Below are 19,389 nucleotides of genomic sequence, written 5' to 3' on the forward strand. Positions count from 1 at the left end.
GGAGGGACACAGAGCCCAGGAGGGCCCCGCTGGGGACGCTCCGGTGGAGCTCAGCGCTGTCCCAGCCTGTCCCACAGCCCGGGGCACCGCGGCGTGAGGGCAGCAGGGCCAGCGGAACCACCCGGGTCAATCCGTGCATCGCGACAGCGACAGCCCCGGGGCTGGCACAGCTGTGCCGGGAGTGCCCGGGGGCTGCAGCTGTGGGATGGGAGCGGGATAACCCCGGCTGTGCCCCGCACCCGGCCAGAGCTCCCCGCGGAGCTGCAGGGCGAGAGATTCCCTGTGAAGCACAGGGGGAAGGACCCACCAGGATCCCCCAGCCCAGCCCCTGTCCCTGCCCAGCCCCCCCAGCAGCCCCAGCCTGGGCACCCCTGGCAGCACTGCCCAAAGGCTCCTGGAGCTCTGGCAGCCTCGGGGCCGTGCCCATTCCCTGGGCAGCCTGGGCAGTGCCAGCACCCTCTGGGGGCAGAGCCTTGCCCTGAGCTCCAGCCTGAGCTGCCCTGGCCTAGCCCCAGCCGTGCCCTGGCTCCTGTCCCTGGCCCAGAGCACAGATGGGAGCTGCCCCTCGGGAGAAGCAGAACAGAAATGTCCATTTGTCCACTCAGAGGAGCAAGGTGTCAGCTGGGGCTACATGAGAGCGGCCTGAGGACCAAGGGATGGGGTCTGTCCCTCCAGAAAGCGGATAATAAAAGTGTAAATTGACTTCAGAGCACTCAAAGGCTCCCGTTTTCCCCAAGAAACACGGATTGTCCTGTCCAAGAGGCTGGTGCAGCAGTACCTGCCCATCCCTGTGTCTCCCTGGGGCAGGTGTCACTTCCTCAGGATGGCCTCTGATGCAGCTGTGGGGCCAAGGAAGCCTTGCAGGTGTTTATCTCCCCCCTTGTGCTATTTTCTGCTTTAGTGGAGAGCTGTAAAAGGGATAATTGTTTTACAATCATGGGTTTAGGGCCTGGGCACGGGGAGGGGCCCTGAGGGGTTTGGGAGGTTTGGAGCTGTTGTGGGTGCTTGAGGTGTGGGAAGGGGAGTGCAGAGGCTGAAGAGACCCCTCTGTGGGGCAGAGCCAGGGCGAGCTGCTCCCTCTGCCCCATCTCTGTCTTCAGGTGACACAGACACCAAAAACCTAGCCCAAACTGGGCTGAAATGACCCAAAAGTGGGAGAAGCTGAAAAATGAGGTGATTTTCAACCTTTTGGCAGGAAAGACAGAGGGATTTTTTTGACGCTTTCTGCGATTTTTGCAGGGATTTTATTTTATGTAGGTTTTTGGGCAAGCTGTGCTGCTGAAAGTTTGGGGAGCTCACGATGCGCTCAGCTGGGAGCGGGGCCGCTCTTTCCCCGCAGCCTGGGCGTGTGCAGGGGACTCGGGGGGATCAGTGAGGAGCCGCGGTTTGTGGGGGCGGTGCGGGGAGCGCGGGCTCCGTCCCAGCCCAGCGCTGTCCCCGTGTCACCGCAGCGCCATCCCCGCTCCGCCCGTACGGCACCTCCCGATGGGCGCCGCCATGACAGCGTACGGACAGCGGGGCCTCTGGGGGCCGCCATGCTGCCGCGCGCATGCGCAGTGCCCGGCCGAGAGTCTCCATTGAGAAGAATGAGGGGCAAGGGGCGGAGCCAAGGCGCGAGGAGCCGCCGGGGGGGCGGGGCTGCGCTCCGGGGCTCCGGCCATGGCCACAGTGGATGCCGAGGTGAGTGAGAGCGGCGGCGTCCATCTACCCGGGCGGGGGGAAGGAAGATGGGGGAGCGTGGAGTGGTATCGCCCAGGGCCAGGCGGGTTCTGTCGGAGGCCGGGAGGGGGGCCGTGCCCCCGCCGCCCCATGGTTCAGTCCAACTCCTCTGAGGGGAAGAATGTGGGAGCTGCTGCCATTGTGTGTAGGGGGGCCCAGGACTCTGTATAAGTTACACCCCTCCACGGTGAGTCAGTGGTATGTGCCATACAGATTCCGGGGCTCCCCCCAATGGGAGCGAGTGCGTGTGGCGGAGGCGGGAGGGGGGAGCGGCGGGGCCGCCATCCATGTTCCGGGGCCGCCCCATGCGGCGGGGCGGCGCTGGCGCGGCTCCATCCAGAGTCCGGGGCCCGGCCGGGCGCGGCGGCGGCGGCGGCGGGCGGGCCGGTGCTATGAGCCATGCAGGTTCCGGGGCGGCGGCGGCGGGAGCCATGCAGGGTCCGGGGCCGCGGGCGGGAGGAGCCCCTGAGGGAGCCGGGGCTGCGCGTCCCGGGGGAGCCCGGCCCGGAGTTGGTGCTGCCGGCGCTGCCGCCGCGGTGACACGGGGACAGCGCAGCCCTGCCGTGCCTCCCCGGAGCCGCGCCGGGCATGTGCAATCAGCCGTGGAATGGTTCGGGCTGGAAGGGACACGAGGATCCAGTGGCACCCCTGGCATGGCAGGGACACCACCCGCTACTCCCGGCTGCTCCAAGCGCGTCCAGCCTGGCCCGGGACACTGCAGGGATCCCGGGGTGCCCGCAGAGCCCCGTCACCCGCCGGGCTCGGGGGGACACGGCCCCGCATCCCCCAGAACGGGCACTGCCAGGGGTGGCGGCAGCCGGGCTGTGACCGTGCCCGGGGTGTGAGGGCACACGGGGCTGCAGCACCGCTCCGTGTGCGGCTCAGCCCCGGCTGTGCACAGAGTGTAAACTTGTCACAGTCTGTGCCCTCAGGTGAACGCTGCAGAGCAGCTGGGCTGGGCTGGCTGCTGAGCCTTGGTGCTCTGAGAGAGCCACCAGGTAATGACACAGTTGTGCATCGGACACGGGCTGCGACACAGGTGTACAGTTGTACAAGGCTGTCACACAGATCTGCATTGTACACAGACTGTCATACAGGTGTGCAGTGTTGTACAGAGGCTGTCGTACAGGTCTGCATCATACACAGACTGTCATACAGGTGTGCACTTGTGTATGGACTGTAATGCAGGTGTGCAGCTGTACAGAGGCTGTCATACAGGTGTGCATCATACACAGACTGTGATACAGGTGTGCATCATTGTCAGACCGTAATACAAGTGTACACTGGTGTATGGGCTGTAATACAGGTGTGCAGAGACTGTCATACAGGTATGCATTGTGCACAGGTTATAACACAGGTGTACATTTGTACACAGACTGTGATCCAGGTGTGCATTGTTCTCAGACTGTCATACAGGTGTGCAGTGTACACAGGCTGTCATACAGGTGTACAGTTGTACAGAGGCTGTCCTACAGGTGTGCATCATTGTCAGACTGTCATACAGGTGTGCACTCATGTATGGATTGTAATACAGGTGTACTGTTGTACAGAGGCTGTCATACAGGTGTGCATCATTGTCAGACTGTCATACAGGTATGCACTGTACACAGGTTGTAACACAGGTGTACATTTGCACACAGACTATAATACAGATATGCACTGAACACTGTAATACAGGTGTACAGTTATACATAGGCTGTAATACAGGTGTGCACAGATGTACAGGCTGTCATACAGGTGTGCATCATTGTCAGACTGTCATACAGGTGTGCACTGATGTATGGACTGTCATACAGGTGTACTGTTGTGCAGAGACTGTCATACAGATGTGCACAGATTAATACAGGTGTACACTCATGTATGGACTGTCACTGATGTATGGACTGTGATACAGGTGTGTAGTTGTACACAGGTGTACATTTGTGCACAGACTATAATACAGGGCACTGTATTAATAATACTGTGCACTGTATTATATTAATATATAATTATAACTATATTATATTAATATATATATTAATAATACTGTGCACTGTACACAGTAATACAGGTGTACAGGTGTACATAGGCTGTCATACAGGTGTGCATCATTGTCAGACTGTCATACAGGTGTGCACTGTACACAGACTGTGATCCAGGTGCACACTCGTGTATTGGAGCTTGTGCCCACAGCCAGGTGTGGTCACTGTCTGTGCCCCCAGGTGTGCCAGGCTGGCTCTGCCTCTCCCAGCTCTCTCTGCAGTGCCTGGTTGGCAGGGCTGTGCTCTGGCCCAGGTGAGGTTTGTGTCACGGTCACACAGGTGACACTGGCAGTGCTTTGGAAGTGCTGCAGACAGCTTGGATTTATTCCTCAGACAGGATCCCCATCATTGTTGGAAGATTGTCCAACACTTCCTTCATGTTTTCTGTTCCATCCCCATTGGCCTGATCCTGCTGCCTTTCCCTGATGTTTTGCAGAGGATGAGTTAATTTTTCCCTGTGACAGAGGAATCAGCCCTTGAGTGCCTCTGTGACTCTGTGGTCCAGTTTTGCTTCCAGGAGAGTGGCAGGGCTGTAAGTGGGGCAGGAGCTGGCTCATAGCTCATCAACTCCTCCGGCACAGGTCAGTCCTGACCCTGCAGACACGCAGGTTTTATTTTGGGAAGCATCTCCAGGGGCCCTGGCTGGGTCTGCCCTGTGAGCAGAGCATTAAGAACCCTGCTCTCAGTCAGGCACAGCATCCCCAGATGTTGCTGTGGATTATGGGGAGGGAACAGTGACTCATTTGGAGTTTAATTCCTCCTCCTCAGTTCTGTCTGAGGCCACATCTTGCTTATACCCCTCTGAGGCCACAGGGGAGGAAGTTGGTGTAACTCAGGCTGGAATGTGGGGACTGGAGGAGAAGCTCTTTGCTTCCCCAGTGCTGCTGTGGGAGAGCAAGGAAAAACATCCCACATTCTGCCAAGTGCAAGATGGAGTGGTTTCACTTGGTTCAGAGAGGTGCAGAGGTGTTTTTTGGGAGGAGATCCTTGCTCAGAGCAGAGAGCTGGGAGGGAGTGGGCAGGTTGGGAAGGTGATGTCTGTGTGTCTGCAGGGAGTGCCCAACCAACTCTGCTGACAGCCACTGAACTCCAGACAAAAACTCCCAGTCTAGAACAGCTTCTTTCCAGATCTTAGTGCTGATGGCTGAGGGAGGATCTCTTTGAACACCAAGTTCTTGCTAAATCCTGTGAACTTCAGTTGTTGTTCTCTTCTGTCACTTGTCCCAGGTGATCTCTGTGCTGGGGAATGGCTGTGCTGCAGTCCTTAGGTGCAGTAACCACGAGGCTGCAGGAAGATCTGACTTTGCTGTTGGATTTCTTTAGCAGATGTCTTATATCCAGCCCAGTTTGGGGTTGTTACGTGCTTCAGACCTACTGCACTAAAGTTCAAACTTTAAGGAATTGAGATTTGAGGAATTGAGCCTCACTCAGCCAGCATGTATGAGGTGCACATTCATCAGATTTGACGCTGCTCCTCCAGTTTGCACCAGTTTGCTGGAGAGCTGCCCTTGTGTTTGTGTGCTTCCCAAAATACTTGTTTGGTGCAGGTTTGGAGTTCAGGCCGTGCTGTTTTTCCTGGGGCCTGTGGTGACCTGGGGAGGCTGGTGCAGGAAGCGAGGTGTGTGTGTGGCTTTGAGTGAAGTGGTTCCCTCAGAAGTCACGCTGCATTTTCATCTTTTTTTTTTTCCCTTCTGTCTGTTCGGATCTGTAAAATCTCCTCTTCTGGAGGTGCAGCTTTGATCTCTAAAGCAACGAGAGAGAAGAGCAGGCAGAATTCCTGGCTGGGGATTCTGGGATGGGCTCAGCACCAGCAGCTCCTCATGCTGGGGATGGATTGGGGATTCTGGGATGGGCTCAGCACCAGCAGCTCCTCATGCTGGGGATGGATTGGGGATTCTGGGATGGGCTCAGCACCAGCAGCTCCTCATGCTGGATCTGGGATGGGCTCAGCACCCAGCAGCTCCCCAGGGTGGGGATGGGTTTGGGATTCTGGGATGGGCTCAGCACCCAGCAGCTCCTCATGCTGGGGATGGACTGGGGATTCTGGGATGGGCTCAGCACCAGCAGCTCCCCAGGCTGGATCTGGGATGGGCTCAGCACCAGCAGCTCCTCATGCTGGATCTGGGATGGGCTCAGCACCAGCAGCTCCTCATGCTGGATCTGGGATGGGCTCAGCACCCAGCAGCTCCCCAGGCTGGGGATGGATTTGGGATTCTGGGATGGGCTCAGCACCAGCAGCTCCCCAGGCTGGATCTGGGATGGGCTCAGCACCAGCAGCTCCTCATGCTGGGGATGGACTGGGGATTCTGGGATGGGCTCAGCACCAGCAGCTCCCCAGGCTGGGGATGGGTTTGGGATTCTGGGATGGGCTCAGCATCAGCAGCTCCCCAGGCTGGGCTGAGCAGTTCTCAGGTCAGGGTGATGCTGAGGCTTCTCCCTGGCTCTGATCTCACCTCTCATCCCCTGCAGCCAGCGCTGGGAGCTCCCTGAGCCCCCTCCCAGCTCAGTCACCTCCCCACAGCATCAAGGGCCAGCATTTCCCTGCTCTGCCTGGAGAGAGGCTCCTGCAGCAGGTGCTGAGTGCGGGAGGGACCCCAGGAGCAGGGAGGGGGAGCTGCAGATTCCCACTGTGTGTCTGCCAGGTGTGGCACCATCCAGCTCTGCTCCCAGGCCCTCCCTCATTCCCTCCTGCCAGCCAGGAGAGGCCTCTGTGGTTTTTATTCACATTTCAGTCACTCATCTCAGGCAGACCTGGTGTGTTTTAAAGCCCAGCATTCCCCCTCAGAGCTGTGTCCTGCAGGGCAGCTGCTTCCCCAGGATCCCTGAGGTGTGTTCACAAAAAAAGAATTTTTAGTTTTGTTTTGTTTTGTTTTGTTTTTTTTTTTTTTTTCTCCTATCTGATACTCATAAGGAAGTTTTAGAACTTTTCTGAAGTAGGGAGGTTACTTTGTTAACAAGATAATAATTACACACAGCCCTGGCTGGTGAAGTCTTATCCTGTGTCAAACAGGTGCCAACTTTTATTTTTTCCATGAGTTCTCACATGTTGTGGGCTGGCAAAGGTCCATGGGGAACTCATCCTTTTCTTCCACCTAGAGAAACTTTAAATAATAACAGAATGAGCAAATAGGACTTGTGAAGCTTTAAGAAAGCCTTAGAAGTGCCCTTCAGCTGTGCTAAGCTGATGTGGCTGAGCCAATGTGACTGAAGAGAGCATCTGAAGAACATTTTGTCAGTCAAGGCAGAATCAAAGGCCTGGGTTATACTTTAAATAAACTCTTCCAATATAATTATGCTGGCTGGAGAGAATGATTTTTCATTTCTTCTTGCTGAAATTGTAATAAAGGTCCTTGCTGTGGATGCAGCTTTATTAGTTTAGAGGTGATCCCAGACCAAGGTGCCTCATTTTTTGCTTTTCAAAGCAGAGCCTTGGTCTCCATTTGAGGAGTTTTGCCCACAAATAGTTCTCTGTCCATGAATACAAAGGAATTGCTCTGCCACTGCTGTGTCAGCAGAAGAAGGGAGAGATGCAATTACCAGCAAAAAGCCCAACAGCAATGAGGAGAAGAAGCAGCTCCTCCACCGGGGAGCCTGTTGGAGTCTCTGGAGCTGGGCACAGACATCCCTGGGCCATGGATGTCCCATCTCCAGTGTGCACCAGGGCAGCTGTACTGGGCTGATCTGCAGTGCCAGTCTGAGCCTTGCTCTTTACCAGCTTGCCTGGCCTCTGTCCCTTTCCCTCTCCACCCCAGAAATGCTCTTCCCTCTGGGAAATTGATTCATGGAAAATTCTCAACACCTGACAGAGGGCTCACATAGTGTGCAAACCTTAAGGTAAGAAACGCTGAAATTTGCTATAAATCAATTTCCCACACTTTCCCTCTTGCCAAGTTTGGGCCACAGCACCCCAGAGAAGGAGGAGGTGAGAGGAAATTGTGTTTTGTGAGAGGTTCAAGGAGTCTGTTTGGGTGCTTCAAGACACATCTTGGAGAGTTGCCTCTTCCTGGCTGTTGTGGCAGCCAAAGGCCACCATGGAGCTGAGGCAGCTGTGTGTGGAGCAGGAGGAGCAGGGAGCAGGGCTGTGAGTCTGTGCTCCCTTGATGTGGGGCTGTGTGGGCAGGGACAGCCCATTGCTGGTGGCTGGAGTCTGCTTGAAGTGGTGAAGTGAATCCAGCAGGGAATGAAGAGTTTGGTGTGGCCCCTCCTAGCTCTGGGCAGTTCCTAAACCCAGAATAAACCATGCTTGGAAGAACTCTCAATGTGGTATTGCTGTGTCTAAAATAGAAAAGCTTCTCTAAGCTTTCCTGCTTTTAAGTAAAACTTTGTAGCATAGAAAGTATCAAGCACATCCAGCACATCCTCTTTTCAAGTAGGAAATGTTGCTCCAGGAGGATTCCTGTTTCCTTAATGCCCAGCACAATCCCCACCGTTGTTTTTTTTTGCCATTTGCTCCCGTCTCAGCCTGGATTTCTGTTTGGGATGGTTCAGAGCTGCTGCCTGACTGATGGCACAGGCAGATCCTGAGCCCACCTGAGCTGTCTGGGTGTACCAGGGGCTGGCTTGGGGCTGGGGATGGGCTATTCCATATTAATCCATCCTTTTCAGTGTCTCCTTCTGGCAGGAGAGCTCTCTGAGGCAGTGTCAGTTCAGGACAGGGAGATGCTGAGTGGCAGAGAAAATTCAGGTCCACTTCTGTTTGCATAAGGCTGATCATCCTGCAGAGCCAGCACATGGACAGGGAGGAAATTTGCAGGTGGTGCAGCTGGGGAGGAAGTAAATATGGAGCAGGATAACCAGGCTGACATGGATAAACCCAAAATAAAGCCAGGTAAGTGACTGAGCGTTCCAGGGAAATGTGAAATTCTGCGAACAGGGATAAAAATAATGACAGGGATTGTAAATCCTGGGGTCAGCTGGGCCAGAACCTGCTCCAGAAGGTGCTGTGAGCTCAGTGCAGCATTTACAGCAGCAGCAGGACTGGGGAGCAGAGCTGGGTGGGGATCAGAGGTGCCCAAAGGTGGCACAGATCCATTCCCTGTGCCAGTCCAGGAGCTCTGGGATGCTGCAGCAGCACTGCCTGCCCCTGGTGTTCTTGCTGGTGGAAATCAGAGGAATGAGGTGTTTATTGCTTCTGGGGTAGCCAGGAGGGGCCTGATGGGCTGAGCCAGCCCCAGAGAAGGGAGCAGGGCAGGAGGGCACCTCTGTGCAGAGGGAATGGCAGTGCAGGTGTCTGAGCTGCCACAGGCTGTGCTGGGGCCTTGATTGGGGTAAATGTTGTTCAGAGTGCTGCTCCAGGCTTTTAATTAATTTGGAACTCAAGTGCAGATGTGGACAGAAGGATTTGAGCATGTTGTCTTGAAAAAGGGAGCCCTGGTCTCCCCAGGCTCCTGGCCATGACCTGCAGGTGCATTTAAGTACAGCCCTGAGAGCAATGAAATCCATATTTCTCTCCTTCTTTTCATTTTTAAGCATCAGCTCCTGTTTTCTTGAGAATCTGAGCTACCTTCTTGCTCTCCAGTTGCACATTTCCAATCCTTGCAGTTTCAGAGGAAGTTTTAATAGGTAATTTCTCCCACAGGCTCAAAGCCAGAAGGCAAATTACCCCCATGCTTTATCCAACTTCACTGGGAATTGGGGATGTTTCATACTGCTGACCCAGAGCATTCAGAAGCTCTGCTTCTCTCAAAAATCATAATATTGTTTCAAGAAGTGGGAAATTAAACATGCACATGGTAGAAGACTTAGAAAGGATTAATGGGTTTCAAAATTACATGCTTCATCCAGCTGCTGATTTGGGAATTGAAAGTATGCCTGTTGCAGAATTGGGAGGGAGGTACTGAAACGTGGTGTTCCTCAGCATCCAGTGAATGCAAATATCCCAAATCTGTGATTCCAAAGCCTTGCCCAATTGCCAGACTGACTCCAGGTTTGATGCTGGGTTAGCTCGGCCCAGGTGGGAGCAGCTGGGTGGAAAAACCCTCTGTATATTTTATTTTGTTTTCCCTGCAGTTTAATTTGTCCTCTGTTGATTATCTCAGCTCCTGGGGTGTCACCCAAGGCACATTTTTAGGCTGCTTTGACTGAAGTTCATTCCCTGTGTGTGAGTTTTGATTGAGGCACATGGAAGGTGCTGGAGGCTCCTTTTGGCTCCTCCTGCCTTGTGAGGAGGATTTGGGATCTGGTTTGGGGCAGCACCTCCAGCCTGGAGGTCACTGGGACCTGCACTAAATAGGAGATGGGTGTTGGAGTCACTAAAGCATTTTTGGGACCTGGGAAATTATCTTCATATGTCCATTGAGGCTGGCAGCAAATTTACAGCCTGTCAAGTGTGGGTTTGGAGATGTAAAATAGAGGATATTTGTATTTGGGAGATGAAAGCATTAACAATGGGCTGGGAGCTGGTTTGTGTGGTTCCATGTAGGATCCTGCCAGTTTGCACAAAAACCTCCAGATTATGAGAATCTAAAAGATGAGTCTGAATATTTTAGTAATTGAAGAGTATTATTAATATTTGATGTCTTAAATCAACACCCAGAAGGCTCTGCTGAACTGGTAACCAAGACATGAGGTGCCTTTAATTGCAAACTTGTTTGTAATGGGTTTTGTGTTTTAAGTGTTAAGGGTCTGTGAATCCCATACATTTGAAATCCTTTTGTTCCTTGGATTAGGAGGGCTGTTCTTTAATTTTGCTGGGCTGGATTCAGACTGGGGCTTTAATGCCTTCTTAATATGCAAAGGTGATTGTTTGTGAGGTGTCCTGTCGGGCCTGGAGGTGACATCTGGAATATTTAATCCTTTTTGCCACACTCTGAGGACAAACAAGGACTGTTCCTTTAAAGAAGGCCCTGGATCAGCTGGAATATTTCCTCTTGCTGTAGTGCCAGCTCCTGTAGCTCCATGTGTGGAGAGGTGAGGTGAAGGTCCTGCCTGTCCTTTAGTGCCATCCCCCTGCAGCAGGGAGGTGCCACCCGTGAGCAGACAGACAAACTGCAGCTCTGTCTGCTTTGAATTTGGGAATTCACAGCGCCAGGAGCTGCCGGCGTGCAGCGTTGGGAAAGGCCAGCGAGGGGGGATCATATTCTGTCTTTTATTTCCACTCTGGTTTCTAGGAGCTGCAAGTTGTGTTTCTCATGGTTTTTTTTTCAAGATTTTAAAAAGATTTCTGCCACACACAGTGAGCTCCATGCCTATCTCGCCCTTCTTCTGGGTTTTTATTGTGAGTTTTGTTGTTTCCTTCCCTGTAGAATGTGCCCTTTGTGCTGGTGATCTGGTTATGTTCTTGTGTTTCCAGGAGTTTGCCTTTGATAAGAGCACGTTGGTATTAATCATTTATGGCTTTTATTAAAACCTTACTGGTTTGATGTTTTCTCAGCCTTCCAGACTGCCCTCACAGAGGCTGCTTTATAGACATCATTTATCTCCTGCCCCTGGCTGACAGCAGCCCCAAATTTTCCCTCCTCCTGCAGATGCTGTGCTTTGTGCAGGGAGGACGTGCACGTTGTGTGGCTCTTGCTGCTGGGATTGTGACTGGTGTGTGGGCTGGAATTGGGGTTTGGGGCTGTCTCAGTGACATAGGACACATGGATTGTCCCAATCCCTATCCCCATCCCCATCCCATCCCATCCCATCCCATCCCATCCCATCCCATCCCATCCCATCCCATCCCATCCCATCCCATCCCATCCCATCCCATCCCATCCCCATCCCATCCCCATCCCTGGTGGCTCAGGTATGGACCTGCTGTGACCCCAGGGCTGTGCAAGAGGAGGAGGAAGGGCAGGAGGTGATGAGGAATGAGGCTCATCTCTCAGGTCTGGGCCTTGGCCAGTTTCCCCAGCCAGTTTGCCTTTCTCCACTGGGTTTTCCATTGTCTGCCTTGGGATGAGCCCCAGCACCCTGTGCCTCTTTAGGGTGGGCAAACCCTAAGGACACAGCTTGGATATTCCCCAAGAACAGGGAGGTTTGGGCTGGTTCCCCTCACTCGTGACCCAGCAGCTCGAGGCCGGCGTGGGCAGAGCTGCAGAATTTGCAGACGTGGCCACAGAGCTGCAGCAGGAGGAGGAGGAGGCCCCGTGTCTGTGTGTGTTTATACTCTGCATGCCCAGGATAGCCAAAACTCTTCTTTAAATGACCAAAACTCCTCAGTGGAAGTTGATGTGGGGCTGCCAAGTGTAACTCCTGATGCAACAGTGTCTGCTGTGAAGAGAGATGGGAATGTTTGCTGGTGTGTCCCGGTGACTCAGAGCCCTCCCTGCCCCATGGTGATGCTGATGCAGTTGCTGATCCCTGCCAAAGCAAGCAGTCCTCACAAGGAGATTAGACAGAGCACTCCCTGCCCCCCTGCTGGCTGCTCGTTAACATTTCCTTGCCGATGTATTATTAATTAAGCTAATTTTTATTGCCCTGTAAGTGTGGAGGGTGCTTTGTAAGCTCAGAGCTTGTGTTCCAGGGTTCCTGCAGCGTGGTCCCATGTGTGAAATGAGGCTGGGACTGTGTGGTTGAGTGTTGAGGAAAGGTAAATCTGTGGGTTTGGCTTTCTTTTTTCTCCCTTAGCAGCTGCCTGGCTTGGTGTCTGGGGCTGGTGAGCGTGCTGCTGTCTGAGCAGAGGCCTGAGGAAATGCTGGCTGTGCAGAATTGGTGCAGACAGACAATAGGACTTAAGTGCAAGCAGAGTTTGCAGCATTGACCCTCCATAAGACAGAAGATTACCCAAACTGGAGTATTATATTAAAAAGAGTTTTGGGACCTGATCCAAACCTCCAGAAGTCAGGGAGGGATTTGCCATCAGCTGCAGTGAGAGCAGCCTCCCTGCAGTGTGCCCAGGCAATGGGGCAGGCAGCAGCTTAAACAAAAGGAGTTAAAGAAGTGTCCAGGCAAGGCTGGTTGAGGTTTTGCTGCCTGTGGTGCTTTTCCCAGCTGTAAAACAGAGGTAATTTTTCCCCCAAAGTTCAAAGGCCTGACTTGGTGTTGAAAGCCTTTAACTGGAATTGTTGAAGAAGTGCTGAATGTTAATTTTTAAATGTAGAGATTATCTTCATTAGGTAAGAGATGGCGAGTTACATAACAGTCACTATTTTATGTGCTCTGGTTTTTGGCTTTATTCCTTGACATCATGGCCAGGCCTGATGAAGGGAATAGAAAACTTCCAGAAGCACTTTGTGAAGTATGAACTATTTGTGATCAAAGCCAGTGGGACTCTGAAGGTCCAGCTCCTCATCTCTGAACTTGTGATAGCAGCCTTGGATTCACCTTGAAAATGGGACCTGTGATCTTTCATATGTTCTTATTTTGTTCTTAAATTAGGCTAATGCATCCTGTTCCAACTGATGCAATTATTAACAAACCTGGGCAATTATGACATCTATTGTACAGACATTCTGTGCTCCTTGCTAGGAAAAAGACACTTTTAATAAACAAATCCACCTTGACAACCTGTCAAGGACTTCTCTGAAGCAGAATTGAACGAGTCACCTCAGTGACCTTTCCTTTCTGTTCTGTTGTGTTTGGGTTTTTGACGTGGTCTTGCAAGAGCACAGCAGCTGCAGCTGGAGGTTCAGGGCTGGTTTCAGAGGGCAGGGGATGCAGGAAAGCAGGGAGGGGATCCCAGGGGCTGGATCCCCCCAGCATCCCATGCCCTGCTGGATCCCCCAGCCACAGCCTCCATCTGGCCTTGCAGAAACCCTGGGAAAAACCCTGCTCTCTTGGTTGGTTCAGCTGTTTTACTTTTTAATTTTATTTTCTTTTTTGAATGAGAAAAAGCCCTGAATGTTTTGGCACAAATTCTCCATGCTTTCTTTTATTCCACATGTGAGAAACTGATGTGGTTTCTCAGCCTGGGTAGGATCCACTCCATCGTGGGCTGCCACCAGGAGTTCAAGGCAGATCTTAAATCCTACTTAAACCTCCCTCTCCAGCAGATCAGCTTTGTTTGGCTCTGGGCACAGGAGTGGGAAGGAGTGTGTTATATTCAGTACTGGGAGTTAAATTGCATGGAAGGAAAATCAGGCAGGATTGTTTTCTCACTGCATTATCAGAACTTTGTGAAGGTTTGGCCCATGGAGGGTTGTGCTGACTGGAAATATCCCTGTGTGTCACATCACCCAGGAGGGGAGGAAAGGAGAAGGAAAGAGAGGATTTCCTGCCTCTGCCAGACATTCCTGGCTGTCCCAACAGCTTGTTCTTCCCTCGCTGCCTGGGGGCTGAGAGACACAGGCCACCTCTGCAGGGCAATTCCCAGGAAAATGGGCAGCCACAGAATCACTGATCAGTCAGGCTGGAAGGAGCACAGTGGCTCATCAGCCCCATTTCTTTCTGTGGGAATCTTGAATCAGAACGATTGTTAATCTCCATGTGAGTTGAGCAGTAGGTTTTCCCCGGCTGAGTTTCAGAGTTAATCCCCTGTAGCCTCTGCCATTATCTGGGTGCTGTGTCCCCTCCCCTAAGCTCTCCAGCTGTGCTGTGGCACTGGGCACATCTGTCCCTCCCCACAGGAGGCTGTATCACCTCCCTGCCTGCTGGGCTGGGCAGCTTCTGTGAGGAGCAGTTAACATCTCTATCTTTTCTAGGGCATCCTCTGAGCTGCTGATGTGACTGCAGCAGCTTCTCCAGGGATAGGGTGCCCAAAATCAGATTAAAACCCTTTTCCTTGCCCTGACAGCCCCTGGGGTGTGTTGAGGGATCTCCCTGTGGCACGGTTGTTTATATGAACACAGTTCCATGGGGGAATAGCCCACGGTCCAGGGCAGACCCAAAGCAGGAGGAAGAGGAGCAGGGCAGTGCTGAGGGCTCAGTTTCCCTCAGGTGTGGAGTCTCCCTGAGCAACCTTGGCCCTGTGCTCCCAGAACAGGCAGGTTCTGCTGCTGGGATCCTCACAGTTCATGGGGCTTCCCCACCTCTGAATTTTAATCCTAAGTGGGGAATAAAAACTGTTCACCCTCTTTGCTGCTTGGTCTGTAACCTGTGCAGGTGGTCAGGGAGCTCTGGAATTACCCAACAAGGCCAGACTGGGGGTTTGGGACCTGCAAACATGAATGCATCAGAGCAGTAATTACTAATTATGCCAGTAATGGTGTTCCAGAGCATTCAGCCCTGCAGGGAGAGCTGTTTGTGTGACACAGGGGCACAGACACTGCAGCAGCTGCAGGTCCAGGCCCTGGCTGTGTGGGCAGGTGTGAGCCTTGCCTCCATCCAGGAATGCTGTGTGGGTGTCTTGGATGGTTTGAACCTGGCTGCAGCTTTTGCTGGCAAAATTAGCCTTCCTGAGTGAGTGAGCTGCTTCCATGGCATAAAGATCATTTTGGATGGGCTCCTGGGCTCCTCCCAGCCCTCCTCAGCAGAGCAGGAAGAAGCAGTGATGTGTTTTCCCCTCAGTTACAGGTTTTATCTGTTGCATTTGTAGAAATAATTGTCAGGATGATCACGGCAGCTCCTTTGCATTCTGAAAGTAATGACCATTAATGAATATTCTGTTTGTATAATGATGATCCCCAGGTTGAAGCTCTTTGTGGGAAGTTTTGGGGCACAGCTGTGTTGGTGTCAGCACATTCAGGCAGGAGAGCATTTCTGTAGGTCTAACTTTGACCTGTCTCAATAGAATTGTCATGTATAGAGGTGCCTTTATCAGGAATGGCTAAAAAGATGCCAAAATTGTGGTTGCACCAGTCTTCAGGTCCTTGGATTAATTTACTTCTTTTTTTACATTATACAGTTCCAGCATTTATCATTCTGTCTGTTTGAATTTTTGTATTTTTCTGTGGTTTTTGTCGTAACAGGTCAAATGGGGAAGAAGCTATTTTGGAATTGGGAAGCTGGGCTGGAGGTGCCAGCTGAGGTGAGGCTGGAGCACATCCCAGTGCTCTGCTCTGTGTGCCATGGGCAGAGCTCAGAGGGCACAGAGATTCCCCAGAGCTGTGAGCAGGCACAAGGAGGCACCTGAGCATTGGCCCTGGGCTGGTTTGGAACCTCACAGCCATGGACAGCAGGGCCTTGGGTCAGGTTGCAGCAAACCCTTCAGGTTTCCTCAGGTGTGGAAAGAGACCCAAAAGCTGCCATGGCAACCTTGGTCCTGTGCTCCCAGAACAGGCAGGTTCTGCTGCTGGCATCCTCACAGTTCATGGGACTTCTCCACCTCTGAATTTTAACCCAGAGTGGGGAATAAATGCTGTTCATCCTCTTTGCTGCTTGCTCTGTAACCTGTGCAGGTGGTCACAAGGAGCTGAGGCCAGCTCTGAGCCTGGCTTTGAGCCTCACTTTTCTGGAGCTGGTCCTGCCTTTGCTCATTTTCATAATCCACCCTGAGGATTTTTGTGTCTTCATCAGCTTCACTGATAAAGGATTTGCTTAAGCTTTGAAAAGAAAATTTTTTTTTGCTTTTACACTTCAAGCCAGACCCTCCAGGACTTCTCCTGCTGCTGCTGCTTAGGTTGTGTGAGTGGTTTGTAACCCCACGTAGCAAATGTGGCTCCTGCAAGGGGCTCCCTTTCCTCTCAGAGCCTTCTGGAAGCTGCTGGCAGAGCCAGGGTTAAAGCCAGGTGAGAGGAAGAGCAGGCACAGAGGGACAGTGCTTGTCACATAACAAAGGTTGCCTTTAAACTGGGTATTTTATCATGGGCTACACACCAGAGTTAGCCAGGTCCTTGTGCCCAGTGTGGTGCAAAGTGTGTGTGGAGGATCTTCTGAGCTCTTGCAGAGTTCTCCAGGGTTAGGATTGGGCTGCAGACAGCACACAGAACCCTCCAAGGATGGATTCTGGCAGTGGGTTCCATCACACAGCAGCCTGGTGCTTGCTGTCTGTCCCTGCCCAGCTGCAGGGCTGGCAGTTCCAGCCAGGACACTCTCCCCACATCCTGGGGGCAGTGTCCCTGTGCTGAACATGCCTGAAGGGACAGAGAGGATCCCTGAATCAGTCTGCCTTGAGGATTATTTCCTAAAGCATCCATGTTCCTTACAGCAAGGCCCCTTTGCTAAGCCCTGCAAGGTGCAGTTGTCTCAGTGAGCTGCTGGAATGTCACTTAACCTGGATTTGTCCAGTGAGGGGAATTCTGACCACATCTCCTGCTGCAAGGACGACCTGCTGGACATGCAAGCAGGGATTGACTCTGCCTTGACAGAAAAAAATGTCCCTAATTCCTACAAAGTCAGCTGGGAATGGCAGCCTTGTGCTGGGCATGAGAGGATGGATCACAGGGAGGAGCAGGGCTGTGGTCAGTCATGGGGCTCCTGATGAGAGGCAGACATGGGGCTGAGCTGCTGGAATTCCTCACTGGGATGATCTACTTGCCAAATTATCATTGTGCCCAGCAGAGGATGGGAGATGGCAGTTCCCTGCTCTCAGGGAGGTCTCCTGGTCCCATTTTACATTGTTACTGTCTCCTTGATCACATCCTCCGTGGGGCTGTGGAGTCCTTTTGTTCTCTGCTCTACTTTCCAGCATTTTTGTTGCTCTAGCAACACTTGCAGCCCCAAAGCAGCGGGATCCTGGTGCTAACACAATGCTGCATTTGAAAGAAGGAAGCAGAGCACGACAGGTGATCTCCAGCTTTTGTATGGAATGGCTGTGCCTTGAGATGGGAGGATGAATGGCAGGTTGTGATGTCTTATTGTCTTGCAACTGGCATTGCTTTTTGTCATAAAAGGTGAGAAATAGTTTTGTGTTGCTGCCACAGCTGTGGTTTGTAAAGTTGCTGTGTTGTTTTCCTTGTGTGGGGTAGGTCAGCGCTGGTTGGAGTGGGGTGTGGGAGCCAGGCCCATGGCAGGCAGCTCCTTCTTGGGTAAATAAAAAATGTTTTCCATGCCCAGCAACTCCAGCAGCTCTGCAGGCTCCTCCCCAGAGCTGGGCTGCCACGGGACTGTCCTTACAGCATGGATCCACTGAGCTGCTGGAGGGGGAAGGAAAAGTCCATATTTATATCAGAAAACTGCAGGTATTGGGTGAAAACCTTTCCTGCAAAACTCAGGAGCCTCTGGTGCTCTGCACTGCGGTCTGTGGGATCCTGTCAGCTGTTCTGGCATTTTGTAGCTTCTCTATATATGGTGAGAGTGATACAGGAAGATGCATTTAACACCTTTTTTTTTTTTTCCTCCTGAGTGCTCTCCCATGCTTTGCCACGGTGCTGCAGACAAGGCTGGCAGTGTAAAAGCCACCTGTAGGTGCTCTGTGGGTAAGAAGAGAAGAAATCTTTTTGTGATTTTGGGCACAGCTTCCCACAGCTTCCTGCTGGCCCAGCCACTGCTGCAAGGACCTGAGTGCACCCTGTCTAGATGGAAGTGAAAACCTCAGTAGGCTCCTCAAGAAGTCTGTCCCAGCTGCAGAGTAAAGTTGAAATAATCCATTATCTGCTGCCTTTTACCCTCCCAGACCACTGAAAAGTGTCAAAGACAGGATATTTAGAATGTTTCCTCAGATACCTGAATTTTGTGGCAAGTGGAGTGTGAAGAGTGAGTAGCAGCTATGGGATTGATCTTGTTTCCAGTGGGTCATCCCTTTTTATTTAGGTATTATGCTCAAAATCTTGTTTTTTCAAGCTGGTATGATTGCAGATACTCAATCTGCAAGATTTGGTCATCATTATACAAACACTCCCCTTCCTGGGACCAATGATAGGATATTCCCAAGTCATTCCTTTTCCTCTCTTGGGCACTTGGCACTTTTTGGGCCCCTGGCAGCCTGGGTGGTGTGGTGGTGGAGCTGCCCCAAACCTGATGAATCTGGGACATTTCTGTAGCACTGAAAGCCTCACAGGCTCCAAGGGGCTTGGATTTACAGTGCTTGGGCAGCTTTTGGGTGTCTTGGTTCCATGCTCCTGTGCCCCTGGTGAGCTCCTGATGTGGAGCACAGAGCATCCTGCAGGCCACCACCCTCCTCAGCAGCACCAGCAGGATTAGTCAAATGTTTCTGCTCTTTTGGTGCTTTTGGGCTGTTGCCATGACTTGTGCAAGAACCCATGGACAAACAGGGAAGTTTCTAGAATCTACAGAACTAGATAGAAGGTTGTGTTTGCCCTTGCAGTGATAGATAGATAGATAGATAGATAGATAGATAGATAGATAGATAGATAGATAGATAGATAGATAGATAGATAGATATTGTCGTTGCACTGGGCTGGCATTCCAGTCTTCTGCAAATTAAATGGGCAATTTTTATCTCTTTTCATATAAATGAGCCTGTGAAGGGAGTCTGCTCTGAGAGCATGAAATGCCTCCCTGAGTTTTCAGCTGGTTTTCTTCGTTGCACTGTTGGCACTGCTGGGTTGAAAGTGTTGCCTCTGGGTCACACTGAAATGCCCATGAGGAGCCTTTAACTCCTGTGCTTGTCTCATGTTTTAGGCCATGAAAAAGGGAGGAAGTGCATTTCCTGGGATGAAATGATTGATTGTACACCCAGGGCACAGAGTTCACAGCAGGGGGATAAGAGAGGTGTCGTTAATTTGCTGTCTGGGGGGTGTTAAACACGTTTTTGTTGGGGTTTGAGGCTCCTGGTGAGCATCAAGGTGTGTCCCAGGGATTGAGGAGTGTTTTGGGAAGGCTGCTTTTCCCCTACATGTCATTGTTTGAAGGAGAAGGGTTTTGCTTCCTCCTCTCTCTCATCATCTTCATCCAGCTGCCACTCAAGCTACTCCTGAGAGGTGAGGAGTGTCAGGGGTGGATTTCA

At 52.1% G+C, this 19,389-nt stretch overlaps 1 protein-coding gene across 1 annotated transcript in view; it reads left to right on the forward strand.

Moving 5' to 3' along the window:
* The first annotated feature begins 1,627 nt into the window (after positions 1-1,627).
* Positions 1,628-19,389, forward strand: part of LOC134428058 (histone-lysine N-methyltransferase EHMT1-like) — a 124,494-nt gene continuing 106,732 nt past the window's right edge. The window contains exon 1 of the mRNA XM_063174360.1: positions 1,628-1,680. Within this exon, the coding sequence (XP_063030430.1) occupies positions 1,660-1,680 (21 nt within the window). The 5' untranslated portion in view covers positions 1,628-1,659. The remainder of the gene's footprint in view (positions 1,681-19,389) is intronic.

Source organism: Melospiza melodia, chromosome 22 (genome assembly GCF_035770615.1).
Source record: "Melospiza melodia melodia isolate bMelMel2 chromosome 22, bMelMel2.pri, whole genome shotgun sequence".
Taxonomy (NCBI): domain Eukaryota; kingdom Metazoa; phylum Chordata; class Aves; order Passeriformes; family Passerellidae; genus Melospiza; species Melospiza melodia.